The sequence below is a fragment of the Tachysurus vachellii genome, chromosome 8 (assembly GCF_030014155.1).
Source record: "Tachysurus vachellii isolate PV-2020 chromosome 8, HZAU_Pvac_v1, whole genome shotgun sequence".
Taxonomy (NCBI): Eukaryota; Metazoa; Chordata; class Actinopteri; order Siluriformes; family Bagridae; genus Tachysurus; species Tachysurus vachellii.
In genome coordinates this window covers 12,996,785-13,012,467 of record NC_083467.1, presented here as the reverse complement: position 1 = coordinate 13,012,467, position 15,683 = coordinate 12,996,785, and the positions used below count along the sequence as shown (strand labels likewise).

Sequence of the window (15,683 nt, the reverse complement as noted above, 5' to 3'; positions counted from 1 at the left end):
GGGATACAGTGTAGAAAGCATTTCCCCCAGTCTAAGCCTATGATTTTGATAGATACATACAGGGGGAAAAAAAAAGACATGACAAGGAGAGACTGACAAAAGTGGTGTCTTCCCTTACTTCACTGCTCCTTACTGACCACAGCTCATCTTGCATAACCAGAACACCTGATTTAAGAGTGCTATTCTATGGAAGGATTGAATGAGTGCCGTTTCCATCTGAACCATCTGAGCAAGTCTGAAATGTAGTTCACAGGAGTGCAACTTGAAAGAGATGCCTGTAGCGCAAATGTGAGATTTAAAAAATAAATCAGATGTTCAGTTATGCTACCTTTCTACTGCCCTCCTTTTAGTTTTAAAGCTTTCTAATATACACATGCCCATTTGGCCCATTGAAATCAAGTGAGTGATTGACACAGTGAAGACAAAGACAAGAAAAGCAGCCAAGATTTTATCCCATTTAGTGTTTGTGAATGTCACATATACAAAGCAATGCAAATGGGAAATATATTTGTCTTCTAAAAAGGTGGACAGAAACAATAAACCCACTGTTCCTTCTCTTATTAACTCCTGAGATGGACTCAAAGTAAACAGGGCCAAAGCAAAAAGCCCCTTTGGGGAAAAAAAAACAACAGGAAAAAAAAAGGAATGCATAGGATACCAACAAAACACATGTGCTAGTTTTATATTCATTAACATATTACAGCTTCTCCAGCCCCATGCAGCTGTGTGTGTGTGCACGTTATAGAAGAATCTAAAAGAAAAGCACTGACTTTATTTAAAGCATGTCTCAATCAACAAAGCTTTAAAGACACTTGGAAGTCTTTAAAAATACATGACCACAAGAAAACACTAAAATGTACAATCCTGCTAGAATCTCTATGTTGAGAGAGGCTGATACCAGCAAGTGGATCTAAAACCTTCTCTCTGTCATAATTGCCATGCACTAAATAGGTACAGCTATTTTTTGCCTTGTTTCAATACATCACACACAATATAAAACAAACTTTAATATTTATCCTCTTATGTATTATTTATATATGTATATATTTTTTAAATCTTGTTTTAAATATTTTTCTGAAAAAAAAAAAAAAAAAAAGAAGAACAAGCCCGGTCTTTAAATGGAAATCTCAAAATGATGAGTACATTATTCCTGCTTCTGGCCATCTTTGCATTCAAAGTCTCACACATGAGCCCAGCACAGCTGTTGTCCGAATATCTGGGAAAGACAGGACGATGGAGGGAAGCCACAAAAGAGCCATAAGGGGAGAGCAGACAATAAGTGCAAGAAAGCAAGAAGCACAGACAGAGCTAGAGCAGAGTGGACAGATGGAAGAAAAGAGAAAGAGGCTAGATGAAAATGCAGAAAGATACTTAGTGCTTGGACTTCAGTGACAGGAGCAGGGGTCCTGACAAACAGACATATGGCTTGATGAGGAAAAACGATGCATCGTTTTTCTGTGCAAATAACGTGAACACTCATGTGTGATTGGATGAAATGGTCAGGTGATAAAAGCCACTTTCATCACCATGAGTTCAGCACTAGAGCAGATGAAGAATCAGCTTTTATTCACTGTGATGATGGAGAAAGGTGAGAGGGGAAGTGTGGTGGGGAGAGAATGAAGACTTAGTTCTGCATCTGCTCAAAGAACTTGTAGGTGGGGTTCTCGTAGCCATTCTGCTGCATCTTAGTGAGGTGGCGTTCTTCTGGAGTCACTGCGGCATCAACCTGAACACAAAAGATCAGTTGGAACATGTAGTGCATAGTTCATATTTTATTTTACTGTAGCACTACAACATTTAACAGAACTGAAATCACAGACCTCTATGACTCCATGGTGGATGGAGGAGTACTGCTTCTTCCTCAGCATTATAAGGGTGATAACGATGATGGTAGCAATGACAACGCCTCCTACCATTAGGCCTATTATGGCTCCCTTATTAGAGCTTACATCGTCTGCGAAGAACACCTGAATGGACAAGACGCCGATCAACCATCGATCTCGGGACATAATTTCCACTGAGACTAGAGAAACACTTAATATTTGAAGGACAAATATCTATACAATAAATTGATTGTATTACATTCTGTCACTGCATATAATGATTGTTTTTACCAATCTCTGGTGATGTACTTCATATCCAGTGCTCTGTCTCTCTTCAGTGTCTATCCGCACCTCAGGTATCTCATCTAGCTTTAGGCCAGAACCTACACAAATACATGAACAAGAACGAAGATGGCAATCATAATTACTCACATACTCAGAAAAAGACCAATTATAGGAATCAGGCAATGTTTTTAAAAAAAAAAAAAAAAAAATTCTGTAGCATCTAGGATCCTGTACTGAGAAAAAAAAGTGAAACGTATTTACTTAAAACTGAAATATTCACTTTATTAAAAGTCTATTTCTGTGAAATATTTCCTCTGGGAATTTGGACTGTATGTTCATAAGGAGGAATTTGGGTCTGATGCCACAAAAAAAAAAGTTTTCTTGCATTAGACCAATATTAAAAAGTTTTTTGTGAGAATTTCTCACATTTTTCTCATTCCAAGACCTTTTGTTAAAGAGCAGCTGCACTAGCATTTTATAGTCACCAACAGTCAGGTTGATGAATAACAATATTGACTTACATTTAGGGCATTTCTCAGACACCCTTATCCAGAGTGACTAACATTTCTCATTTTATTATTATTATTATTAACAGAGCGATTGAGTGTTATGGGTCTTGCACGAGGGCCCAGCAGCAGTTGCTCAGTGTACAACTTCACTTAACCACCGAAGTACCACTACTTTGTCAGTAAAAGTTACTATTGAAAAGTTATTTATTTTAGCTGTCTATCACAGTACACTGGAGTTGAAATTAAATAATAAATTTGAGCTCAGAGAGCAGACTGGTTTAATATGAGGGTGAATGAGGTAGAAATTATAGCATGTTCTTTATGTGGCTCGCATACCTTATCCAGTCTCTTCTCTTCCCATCATTATGGTACAAATTCATCTTTGACACTTCTGTCCATAGGATTTTGTTCTAGAACTGGACAGGGTTTCCACTTCTTTTTAAAGATGTTTTTGGCAAACTATAATCTGTTATTCCTACTTTTGAGGCATACCAGTGGTTTACATCTTGTGGTAATCCCCTTATATTTACTCTGGTATCTCCTGATTGTTGATTTTGACATAGATTCAGGTAACACCTGGAGGGTCTTGTTGATCATGCAGTCTGTTATGAAAGGTTTTTTTATCCCTTCACCAGAGAAAGAATGTTGTTATTGACCACAGTTGTTTCCCTGGTCTTTTAGGCCTTTAAGTGTTTGAGTTCACTAGCGCTTTTTCCTTTTTTTTTAAATCCTATTTCTTTAAGCTATGCCAGAATCTTGCCTATACACGTGGCTAGAACAGAGCTTATTAAGAATGCTTTAAATGAGAGGATATAATGTTTTTGCCATCTCTTTGATGAGGATGTTTTGAGTTTTCAGCCTACTGATGACTTCTACAGGTAGCAACATGTCTATAGACTTCACAATGAAAGTTAAAAGCAACAGATTATAAGCACAACTGCAACACGTGTAGAAATCGTTCTACACATCTGGCCATGAAGCTGTTGAGCAGCCAAAATACTTTTGGTCCCATAAAAAACTGTGGAAAGCAAATATAAAAAGTGTTGCAATTTCTACACTGTTCACCCCGATTTGGATGTAAATACCCTCAAATTTTAGCTTTATTTCATTTCAACTTCAATATGCTGTGTTATAGAGCTCAAATACAATTACTTTGTCAGTGTCCAAATACATACGGACCTGCCTGTAATGCCTTCTGTCATGTTTTCATTCTGTATCAGTGTAAATATGGACTGCATGTAACTATCTGACTATGTATTATGTGTTCATAATGTCAGTGTTTTTATTATTGTGCACCACTAAGATTCCCTCTGGATCAGCAAAGTTAATGAAGGATGTCAACTTGTCAGTCTGTCCTACATCTCTGCTCTTGGACTTTCATGAAATGTTTCGAGCCAATGGTTGTTTTTACTTTTCTCAGTACATGGACTCAAGCTGAGGTTCTTAGAGATTTGCTACATAGAGATTAGCATGATTAATGTTTTACAGCAGTATACCAGCATTTATGTGTAACGATAGTCGTTTCAAAACAGGCACACACCGGGTCGTGTGGGAAGTCCTCTGTCTGGAGCTGGACGGGCATCTACAGGCTCAACTAAAAACAGCAAAGGAAACATGTAACAAAATGATTATATAGTGCAAAGCTTCTAACATTGTTTTATCTTCTAGAATTTATTTATTAGCAAAAATAAATAGAGAAAACAAATATTTTGACCACACAAACCCTACCACGTTTGGTTGAAAACAGTATGGTTTTCATGTGTGCCAAGCAGCAGCAAGCTAAAAGTCTAGAAATTATTAATTGGCAGCTTTTTACAGAACCAAGATACTAACGCCCCACTATCATGGCTCACTCACAGCTCACAAGCCTGACCCTCATGAATGCACAGTTCAAGGTTAAAATCAGCACATAGTGTATGTAGTCAGTAAAAGAAGAAAATGTGTATATTTCACATTCTGCATCCTTTTTCCTTGGGTTTTTGGGTGGCTCTCAAATAGCTCTAGCAGGGGATCAATAAAAGTAAATACTATGCCTAAGCTGTAAATGTTGGTACCTCTGCAACAACACACCATTAAACCTGGATCTAATTGGTTGAGTTTTGGGGATAATGACTTATTAGCACTTGCCCAAGAACTGTCAGTAAGTACTGTCTCCATTTGTGAGTGTGCTATTAAGAGCTAAACCCTGCTGTGCTAATTGCGCTTGCTTTTCTGTGGTTGTGATGTGGTCCATGTGTGTGATTTAAATGTACCATGATTATCAGTGTTTGCTTGGTTGAAGCTCTCAGGGTGGATGAAGCCCAGGTTGTCCTGCTCAACGGCCACAGAGTCCACAGAAGAGGTGCTGTCAGGGGGCATCAAAGCGTCATTACCATAACTCACTCTCATGTCGGACTGAACAGAGGACAGCTGCTGACTGGCTTCGGCTTGCACACGCTCAAGAAGCAACGCTACACAGGCATACAGAGACAGAGACAAGTTATGAGATTTGGATATTTGGAACTCTATACATTAGAATGCACTATGTATACATCTATATTTTTTAAAATTGTTTTTGAGTCGAATGGAGAAACGGACAAAACGTAAACACTAAACACACAGTACTCACCCACTTGGCCCTGGATTTCACTAGTCACCTGTGGGACCTTGTAGAGGTAGGCTACACTTTCATTCAGACGTTCCTCAATGACACGTAGGTGAGCTATCACCTATAAGCAGTGGGTTTACAGGTTACACTTTAATACAGTGCTGTTAGCATCCAGAGGCTGTTCTACAGTGTAAATGCAGGCAGTGGAGTGGATACCTGAGGGCAGATCTGGGCTGCTTTCTTGGGGTCCACCATGCGAACATGCTCAAAATGTTTAAGTGTGTGCTGTCTGTCCTTTTGCTCGGCCCGCACATACTTTTTAAACAGGCCAAACACCTGACGAGGCTGTAGAACAGAAACAAGATGAAACAAGAAGGTTTTACACTGTAGGTCAGTATGTGTAGGTGTCTGGTCAGTGTGTGTGTACGTACCCGGGGCTGGTCATCTTGTAGTGCAGTTAGGAAGCTGTCCAGTGCCATACGGCGGCGGTCATTAAGCAGAGCCTCTACCCGAGCAATGTGAGTCTCTACCAGTTGCTGCCTCTCAATGGCTGCCTCCTGCTCTAATGCCTCAACCTTTTCCTGGAAATGCTTTGCACAAAAACACGCAAACACACATGCATAAGACCTACCACCTTCACATCAATCTTTTTTTAATGCTATTAACACGGTCAACCTGCTCCTGTTCAATAACTAAAATTTACCAAACATCTCAGATGCACTCCTTTTGTATTAAATACCGTCTTACTCTATGCTCACTACTATCGGATGTTACTGATTTTACATAGTAACAATAGGTTTGGTCGTGGCTGGTATTAATATTCAAATAAACACTATAGAAAACTACTGAACAAGATTGGGGATTTAAAGTGCTAACAATCACAGTTTACACTTTTGTAGTTAAAACTATGCTGATTTATGGCAAAATAAAAAAGTGTAGACAAAAGTGAGCCTGTTTTTACTTAATCAAAAAATCAGCTTGCTCTCTCACTAACAGTCTACATAGCTAGCATAAGCTAGTAACCGTTCAAATGAATTAAATTAGGTTGTTTTTCATACAACAAAGCATTTTGTTTCTTATTTTCAAATAATACCAACCTCATTTGCTGTCAATTATTTCTAGTACCAGTCTATCCTACTAATGTGGCAGCTGGATACAAGCAAGTTTCATTTAGTCATGGTTCAGTACATTAACAGCACATTAATATGGCAAGAAAAAAAATTTATATTACCTGAATGACAGCCTTCTTATCAGCACGAGGAAGGCTCTTCACCTGCCTCTCTGCCTCCTCCCACTCCCTCATCACCTAAAAGCGAAAAAAAGCTTCAGTATTGTGATAACAGAAGCGTTAGTTCCGATCACAGCACCCTCTAAGGCGTCGTCTGCGGTGCTCACCTGGGACATTCTTTCCCTGTGTTTGGCCTCCAGGCGCTCTTTTGCTTTTTGGAAGTGAGCGTGTTCATTTACATCTCCAGGAGCCTCTAAGTAGCGGCCCACAGCGTCGGGGGGGCTTGGAGCCATAGTAGGCACTGGGATGGGAAAGGTGGGGATAAATTGGGAGCAGAGCAAAAAAGAAACAATGAAAAGTACTGTTTTTTTTTGTTTTTTGGTTTTTTTTGTAAAATTGTTAAATACTGAATCAAATTTATTATTCAAAACAAAATTCTAACAGCAACTGTTAGTCAGTTTCTCAAAACGTAATCAGTTCACCTTTAAACTCTGCACTTGATGAAAAGGCAGTTGCATAATGCAGCAGTAATTCAGTAGTGTTAGTGGAAAAGATGGTACTGTAAACTCAAAGCATCAAGTTAAGTGCAGAATGAGCACGAACAGGAAGCACTGTTTGATGTGAGGAACTGTGTAAAAACACTGACTTGTGTGTGCTGTTGGTGCTGAATGTGTGTGCGCGTGTGTGTGTGTGTGTGTGTGTGTGTGTGTGTGTGTGTGTGTGTGTTTTGGGCTCCAGATTTTGGCAAGTCAGCTCCTGTGTGCTGGATGTGTGAGTATATGATATCAGGATGGTGGTATAAGACAACAAATCTCCCATAGAGCCCAACTATGTGCTTAAGTGTGCGGAAAGCAGAGACTGGTCAGACCAGCCAGACTTGGACTAAAGTGGCCAACCGTGCAAGAAAAATACAGCTACTGCAACGCAGAACACACTTTAGCAGGTTAAAAGAAAAATGTAGGTTGTTAGAACAAGAAAACCAACAACAAACATACACAGTGCAGTTATTAGTAACACACAATACTGGCTTGCTTACGTAAGAACACCACGCCTGAACACAAATAAAAAAATAAACACACTACTCGTTCTCAAAGACATTTAGTATATACAAACAATTTCATAAGAAGTGAACTCCAAAGCTAAGTTAGTCATTGCACCAAACAGGTCCTTCATAGGGCCATGTAGTCCATGCACACTATCGCAACAAGGCACAGAGACAGAAAAAATGGAGACACAGTGCTAGTTATCAGAGAGAGTAACTCTCCCTCCTAGAGAGGACGGGTGGTCTTGGAGGCTTACACACACTGCTGCTGCACACAGCCATGCAGTACTCCTCTGATTCAAAGTTATTGCGGTTGCCTCCGCAGCCCCCGAAGGTAAAAGGAGCACAGCGTCCTTTCTCAGCCACAAAGTACCAGCGGGACAGCTTGGCACGACATGGGCCTTTCCGTGCCGGAGCCCAGCACACAGCTGACAAGGGAGAGATGTGTCGCATTATACACACAAATGTAATTGTGTACACACCAGAGCTGTAATCAAATCCACTGCTTAAAAAAATAAATAAATAAATAAATAAATAAAAGATGATAGATGATTAAAGTGCTCCAACCTTTTGGAATCTGTTTAGTTGTGCATAATCTTTGCAGAACAGCACAAGTAGTTCTGGCTGGTACATGAATTAAAGGGTTTATATTAATATGTTTGTTTTAAACTGATATTTTTTTCTATAGAAACAGCTGCTACACAGAGACTAAGACAAATCATTTTTGTGTTACAAATTAAAAAAATGCGTTGTTCTTTGCCACTTCAATGCCTATAAGACTTACTTTGGTAAAGAGACATGTGTTTAACATTTATGGAAGTATATCTTGATTGTAAGTTCTCTACATCTAAGTTACACTTTCTGTTTTCTCAGTAAAATGACCCGTAACTGCATGATTTTATATTAGAACAGAATAAAAATTCCATTGCAAAACATTGGGTTAAAAATAGTTACGTCCCCACCACTGATGCTTGGAAAGAGTTGCAGGTAGGTTCCAATTATAATCGGCATTTTTATTGTTATGCTGAGTTTATATTAAGACTCATACACACACGCAGCCACAGCCACGCAGACTCTCAGACACCCTTTTTTTTTTGAGGATCTTGCTCAGGGGCCCAGGAGTGTCAGCTTTTTGGCCCTGGGATTTGAACTCATTTCTGATCAGTAGACCAACACCTTAACCACTGAGTTACCACTTTTCCCCCAGTCACACACAAGCACCCATGCATACACCCACGCAGACAAACACCCACGCAGAGATGGTATGGAGTCGAATCAGGCCTGCTTAAAATACACAAATGCACAAACATGGCAGATGTATTCTTATTATAAAAAGTCACGTTGTTGTCTTAGACATTCCCAAAAAAAAATCTGGCCTATCAGATTCTAACAATGACTCAAGAGCAGATATACACCTCTTCATCACTTCACACTGATGTTATTTTATCCAAACATGACACATTATTTTCATATTTTGTCAATCCTTTTCTGATGCCTAGATCTGTTGACAAAATAGATATTCGTGTCAAGAAGTCATGAAACATTTATAGTCATTTCAACCATATATAGCTGACGCAGTACACAGTGAAATGAAACAACGTTTCTCCAGTACCATGGTGTTATGACTCCATACATACATACATACATACATACATACATACATACATACATACATACACAGAGACTCATTTTAGCTTCCACACAGTGGATTCACTTGCACTCGTGGACTCTTATCTAAAACACAACAACCAATGCTATTTGTGTGAAAGTTTTCCTCCCATGCTTAATTAGGCAAAAACAGGAGAATTACAATGGTTATAATAAATAATACTATATAATCTGCTATCTACATGCATGTACAAACATATATGCAAGTACATGTGGGCAAATGCATCTTACCTCGTACAACCTCTTCTATAGACTCAGTGGTTGTAGTAGTGGTTGTGGTCATAGCAACATTTGAAGCTTGCTCACTGGTGTCACGTTCATTCATAGCCTCCTCGTCCTCGTCGTCTTCCTCGTCGTCTTCCACACCGTCTCCATCCTCATCGTTCTCCCAGGCCTCTTCTACGTCGTCTCTCATATCCTCATCTTCGTCCACGGTGGCGGACTCCAGTTCCTGCCGTTCTGTTGGGACTTGTTTGGGCAGGCTGCAATCAAAAAAGGAAAATGTGTGTTTAAATCTGGTGGCACAATATGTGAGAGGGATAAATACCATGTCGATAATGTGCTGTACGCATGTACCTGTCAGTGTATTCATTCTCAGCAGCTCCCCACCACACATCAGAGTTCACTTCTTCCTGCTCTTCAGCATCAGAGTCTCTCTGCTCCTCCAGCGGGCAACACACAAACTCTACACCACGAAAACGGTCAATACCGCATGGCAACAGCATCCCAAAGTCATGCAGATTCATTGTTCGATCGCCACATGACTGCGGGCATGAAAAGAGCCATGAAAATGAGAGCAGGGAAGTAAAAGCTTCAGAGTTGGTATGTAGGAAGTAATTTTGGAGCAGATAGCACACAGAAACATTACAACAGCTCTGTATGTCTTAAATCGTAAGGATATTTTTATTATAATTTTAAAGTATTTTAACAATTTCTATTTCTGTATGGAGGCTGGTTTAGTTTAGAGTCAGTGAAGAAAATTCAATTTTGACCACTAAATGTCTGAACAATTAAAAAACAAGCCCAGAGTCATTCAGCTTGCATATCTACTTAACATTAGCTGAATTTGCTAAGCTAAAAACAGCTTATACAGGTTGCCAGTTTATAATGCCTGGGCCTAAAGTAGCGTCCCTAAAATCCATAAAAATAAATAATAAAGACATTAAGTACTTCATTAACAGTACCTGTGTGGCTTAGATTCAATCTTAACTTATTTAGCTTAGCCAGGCTCAAAAAGAATCACAAATGTTAGCTAAATAACACTTAATATAAGCCTGGATTTGGTTTTTGTGTGCTGATAATCTGCAGGGTAATGAGAACATGGGCATTGTGAGCTGTAGGTCCTGACCTCTTTGGCCACAGTGTGCCAGTGCAGGTGACTCTCACACATATCCATCCGCTCCTGGTGAAGGAACTTACACTTGTCAGGAACCAGAAGCGCATCACTCACAAACTCTCCGACTGACAAAAGCAAAAATAAAATACTCTTTTACTAATTAAGCACATGTATGTTATCGCTATGAGAGACAACACTCCACACTCGGCATATCTAGCCATATCATAACCAAGAGATATGTGTGTGTGTGTGTAATAAAAGACATTTACTACAAAACAAAACAACACACACTTACCCAGGCAGCGGTAGGGCACTACAATGTGTACGTGGCTGCGGCACTGACGTCTGCCCTTCTTGCACCAGTTCTGGATGCTGACTGGCTGGTTGGCTTCCACTACGTTAGTGATCTGCAGGTCGGGATACACCTAGAAAAGAGCAAGCTACTCAGTAAAACATTTATTTTGGTACAGAGGTTGAGGAATAGTTTAATAAAAATGATACACAGCCATTTAATATTAACTAATGTCCCAGTTTTTAGTACAACATTAACACTATTTCTTGGATTCCTCAAACCTGTCACCAATTCCCAAAGGACAGCTCCAATCAGAAGGCACTCAGATAAAATATTACATAGAAATCAACTGGGCATTTTTATGTAATTTTCAGATTTCGGATTATAAAAAATATGACTGTTAATCTTCTTATGTAACTGCAAAGGACTTTACATGCTTACAGAAAATCACACTCACATGATGGAGTATTATAAAAAAAGTAGCTTTTAATCATCTATATTTAATCTCATGCTGTTCACAGTATTTGTCCTCTCAGGTTATTTATGGACTTTGCTTAGTGTGTTTTTTCCTTTCCATTCACACATCCTACCCCACCCCAGTACCTCCTGGCAGTACTGCAGAATCCCTTCCTTGGTTCTGATGCAGCTCTTGGTTCCAGAAGGATCAGACTCCCACTTGCCACTCTGGACATTGATGTGCATGTTGAGTTTCCCACAGAACATGGCCACCTGAGGCTCAGCGAGCAATCCCACCGAGTCATCTGATGGAACCTGCCACCAAGAGACATGGCACAGGGACATGGATGAATTTTGCACTTGATCAAGCAAAGAGAGATTAAAATAAAGAGAAATTCTGAAATTATAGTAAATGCATTATAAACACAGAATCTTTTTGCAAGTCAAGAAAGCTGTCAGTAACTATCTTTCAGTATATCATGTCAGGATTTTGTGCGGAAGTGAGTAAAGTGTAACCAAAATGTCTGCCCTCCATAAGATTCAGATTTTCATAGACACCTTTTTGACAAGTGGCTAATTTTATTAACACGTGATCATGTTTCACTCCAGAGATCGAAGAAATAGTGATTTTCACAAATGAACCTTTATGTAACACGAGGACTCAAAGCATGCATGCAAATAGTCGCTTACTGGCACAATCAAATTCTGAGGATAGCTTCTATTAAAATCAGACATGTCTATCAAAAGTCAGAAAATAAAGATGAATAACATGTATGTTTGTAGCTTGTATGTGGCTTGTTGCTTCCACAAACACACATTCTAGCAAATAATTTCCCTATAAAAAGAAATTTCACTGATTCAATACTATTAGAATTTTTATAGCATTTGTGTATTAAATATAAAACAGGCCTTATTAAAGTCATTTTTCTTGACAGAATCTCTTCTACAGGGAACTCTTACCGATGCAATAAAATGTTGTTCTGGCACAGAAAAAGCTTAACTGAATATTATCTGAAGAACACAACCAGTAGCCTTGCTGTAGCAGTGTAAGCTCCAACATCAGTTAAAATAGAAACTTCTGGTTCTAACGGCCACAGACCCATAATCTCACTGGATTGATGCCTGTTCCTCATTGCATGAATGCAAACACCTCCTGCTCCCAAGACTATTTTCAGTCCCAATGCACACCACTTTCTTGTATAGTATAGTGTTATTTATGTCTGTACCTTTGAGAGTCACAAACTGCTGGAACCAAATTCCTTGTGTGTGTCAACACACTTGGCCAATAAATCTGATTCTGATTTATCCTGTAAAACGGTTTCCTTTTTCCTTATTAAATATAAACTTTAAACACACTTTGAATCTAATAAAATGTAATGAAGGAGTAGATGTATGATTGAAAGGAGGAAGATTGATGTGAATGGGGCATTTTCATTGTATTATTCCTGCAAGCAGAATAGCAAGCATTACTTGTACAAAGAAAAGAGAGAGAGAGAGAGAGAGAGAGAGAGAGAGAGAGAGAGAGAGAGAGAGAGAGAGAGAGATGGATGATCTAATGTGTTTTTTATGACCTGGCATTGGCGGTGAATGTTACAACACATCCCCCAATAGCTATAGGATACACAACGGACATGCACACAGGCTCCACTGAGCACAACGGATTACATGACTGTAGTGTTTTTCCACATCTTTGTTGTTGCCATTCTGACATCTGCTATTGACTCTTAAAGCCAGTCAGAAAGTTAACAAAAAAAAAATATTGAAAAACTACCAGTGAACCACTGGAATGAAGCTCAATGATCAGCTCCCCATGTCTCTAATAAACAAACCATTGGGTGCAACACAGAAATTTCCTGTTCCAAGGCTTATGTAAGCAACTCTTACTCGATATCATAATGCAGTGTGTCCCCAAAGTCTCCATACATAAGGGAAATTAATATTTTTAAGCAAAATGTATTTAATTACAAAGAATACTCTAGATAACCACAACAAATTCCTTGTGTGTGTGCACAGTTGGCAAACAAAAATGGTTCTGATTCTGATCATAACAATTTCTTTGTAAATAAACACAGTTGTTTTTCCCACTGAACAATTTCTGGTGTTATGGACAAAACTGCATGTCTATCTGAACATTTGGACAGCTTCCTTACCTAGCTAAGGGAATAATTTCAATGTTATACTTTTTTCAAAGGCATTCTTAAAGGATACCCTTAAAAATATACATCAGTCAGCCATAACAAGAGAACCACCTGCCAAATATATTGTAGCTTCCTCTTGCGCAACCGAAACAGCTCTGACCCAGAAGAGCTGTTATCACAAGAGATCCGAAAGTGTGGTGGTTTCTGGCACCAAGATGTTATCAGCAGATCCTTTAAATGCTGTGATTAGAAGCTGTGAGGTGGGGCCATAGATCAGAATTATTTGCCCAGCACATCCCAGAGATGCTCGATCAGATTGTAATCTGGGGAATGTGTCTGGGCAAGTCAACACCTTAAACTTTTTGTTATGTTCGTCATTATTCCTGAACCATTTTTGCAGTGTGCCAGGGAGCATTTTCTATCTGAACAAGGCCACTCCCATTAGGGAATTCTGCCGCAAAGAAGAGGTGTCTGTTGTGGTTTAGGTCGGTGTCAAAGTAACATCCACATGAATGCCAGGAGCCAAGTTTCCCATCAGAACATTCTCTTTCCTCTGAGAATGTAGGACATTTCCTCTGCCGTACTGCTCAGATGTAAAGTGATTTACAATTTTTTGTAATAATATATTACAACATTTGACAATTCTGTGACAAATGTATATTACCAAACAATGCTAATTTCTATTTCTTTCAGTATGTGTTTCAGTACACACTGTACCATAGCAAGAAAGGTTGCCATGTTCAATACAAGGATTGAGCAATAGTACAGGACACTTGGCAATGGGAAAACTGATAAAATGTGTTTGTTATACTGTATGATACTGGAATATCCCATAAAAGACATACATGTATGTGAATAGAAAAAAGAGGACAAAACTGATCGGTTTGGTTACAGTAGTTTACACATCTGCATGACAAAGCTTGACTGGACTCCAAAACACATTGCCTGTTGTTTAAAAATGTCTGTGCCTAAAATTTTTAAATAAAAATAAACACCTCTTAAGGTCTTATTTTTGAAATAAGAACAATGGAAAATATTACAACTATAAACTGATGAAGCGTGAAGTGCATTGCTGTAATTACAGAGAGCCAATACCACACACACACTCTCACAAGCACACACACTCGCTCTCTCTCCCTCACACACTCTCTCTCTCACAAGTACTCACACACACACACACACACACACACACACACACACACACACACACACACTCTCTCTCACAAGTACACACACACAAACACACAAGAGCTGAATCATTTGCACTCACTGAGGTCAAACACAAGTCTGACCAGTCAGTGCACACCGACAATACGCTTGTGTAATCACATCATATCTCAGGTTGTGCTGCATTACATCTTGGGTGTTTCTGAGGTAATCACTGCATCACAGCTTGCTCTGGGCCTCTGAGCGATGCTGAACGTCTCGGCTTCATAAAACGCCGCAGTTTCTCGGCGCCATCTTGATTCTGTCAAACAGCATCTTTTCATCCAAACCCGTAATCAGACTGGACATTGCGATCATTAAAAAACACCATCCGCTCTTAACAAAGCACCTCTACCGAATCTTTCACATAATCTCCACTTGTATACATCATTCACTTGAAGGCGTCTAAAATCAAAAGGTTTAAAAAAGGCGTTTATTCCTGAAACCTTGACGTCTCACTGGCGCATCTACAAACCCACCAGCAGTGTGGTCCATTTCCTACTGATGTAGATTATTACTCTATTTATCTTATTTGGTTACAGTTACTTTATTAAAAACACGAATATTCACCAAAAAAATCTCTGCAGTAAACATCCGCATAACAGCGTCTAGAAAACATCCTGCAGGCTCCACATGAAGACCAGGATAGAGACAGAAAACAGCAGAAGAACCTTAAAGCTGATGATCACTGATATGAAGGGCTTTTGTGTGGAAATCCCAGCTGCCTTTCACACATAATGGTGGAGTAAATCACAGATATACAGACACACAAACCCTGATACAGAACAGACAGTAGGTTGTAAACACAAAGACAGACTTGCACCCTGTTGTCAGTTTCTCTACAGGCCTCTACATCGCGTTAGCGGCTTTTCTCACCGTATCTTCAGGAGAAAAGCATTTCTGTTAAACACCCCATGTTTTCTTACCTCGACAGCAAGAGACAAAGTCGCAGCTATCAGCAGAACAAAGGCCGTCCTTTCGCCCATGCTGTAATCCCCACGGCAGCGACGCAACGCTGTGTGATAGTCGGAATAAATCTACTTTCTCTGGTCCTCTGGTGTTGATGCGTTATGAGAATGTACGAGATACGCAGCTGCGCTAGCCTCAAGTCAC

At 39.5% G+C, this 15,683-nt stretch overlaps 1 protein-coding gene across 2 annotated transcripts; it reads right to left on the bottom strand.

Annotated features, from left to right (window-relative positions):
* Nucleotides 1–441: 441 nt before the first annotated feature.
* appb (amyloid beta (A4) precursor protein b) lies at nt 442–15,683 on the bottom strand. 2 transcript variants are annotated; one of them, XM_060876303.1, is made up of 17 exons: nt 15,497–15,683; nt 11,374–11,541; nt 10,774–10,903; nt 10,491–10,603; nt 9,719–9,906; nt 9,374–9,624; nt 7,732–7,902; nt 6,600–6,733; nt 6,436–6,510; nt 5,636–5,794; nt 5,421–5,549; nt 5,226–5,325; nt 4,870–5,067; nt 4,158–4,211; nt 2,115–2,206; nt 1,821–1,967; nt 442–1,726 (listed from the first exon to the last, which is right to left on the bottom strand). In XM_060876303.1, the coding sequence occupies exons 1-17, from the start codon at nt 15,554–15,556 to the stop codon at nt 1,625–1,627; spliced, it is 2,271 nt and encodes a 756-aa protein (XP_060732286.1). In that variant the 5' UTR covers nt 15,557–15,683; the 3' UTR covers nt 442–1,624. The 2 variants fall into 2 exon arrangements, with proteins under 2 accessions (XP_060732286.1, XP_060732287.1); XM_060876304.1 differs by lacking the exon at nt 7,732–7,902 and having other exon boundaries at nt 15,497–15,681.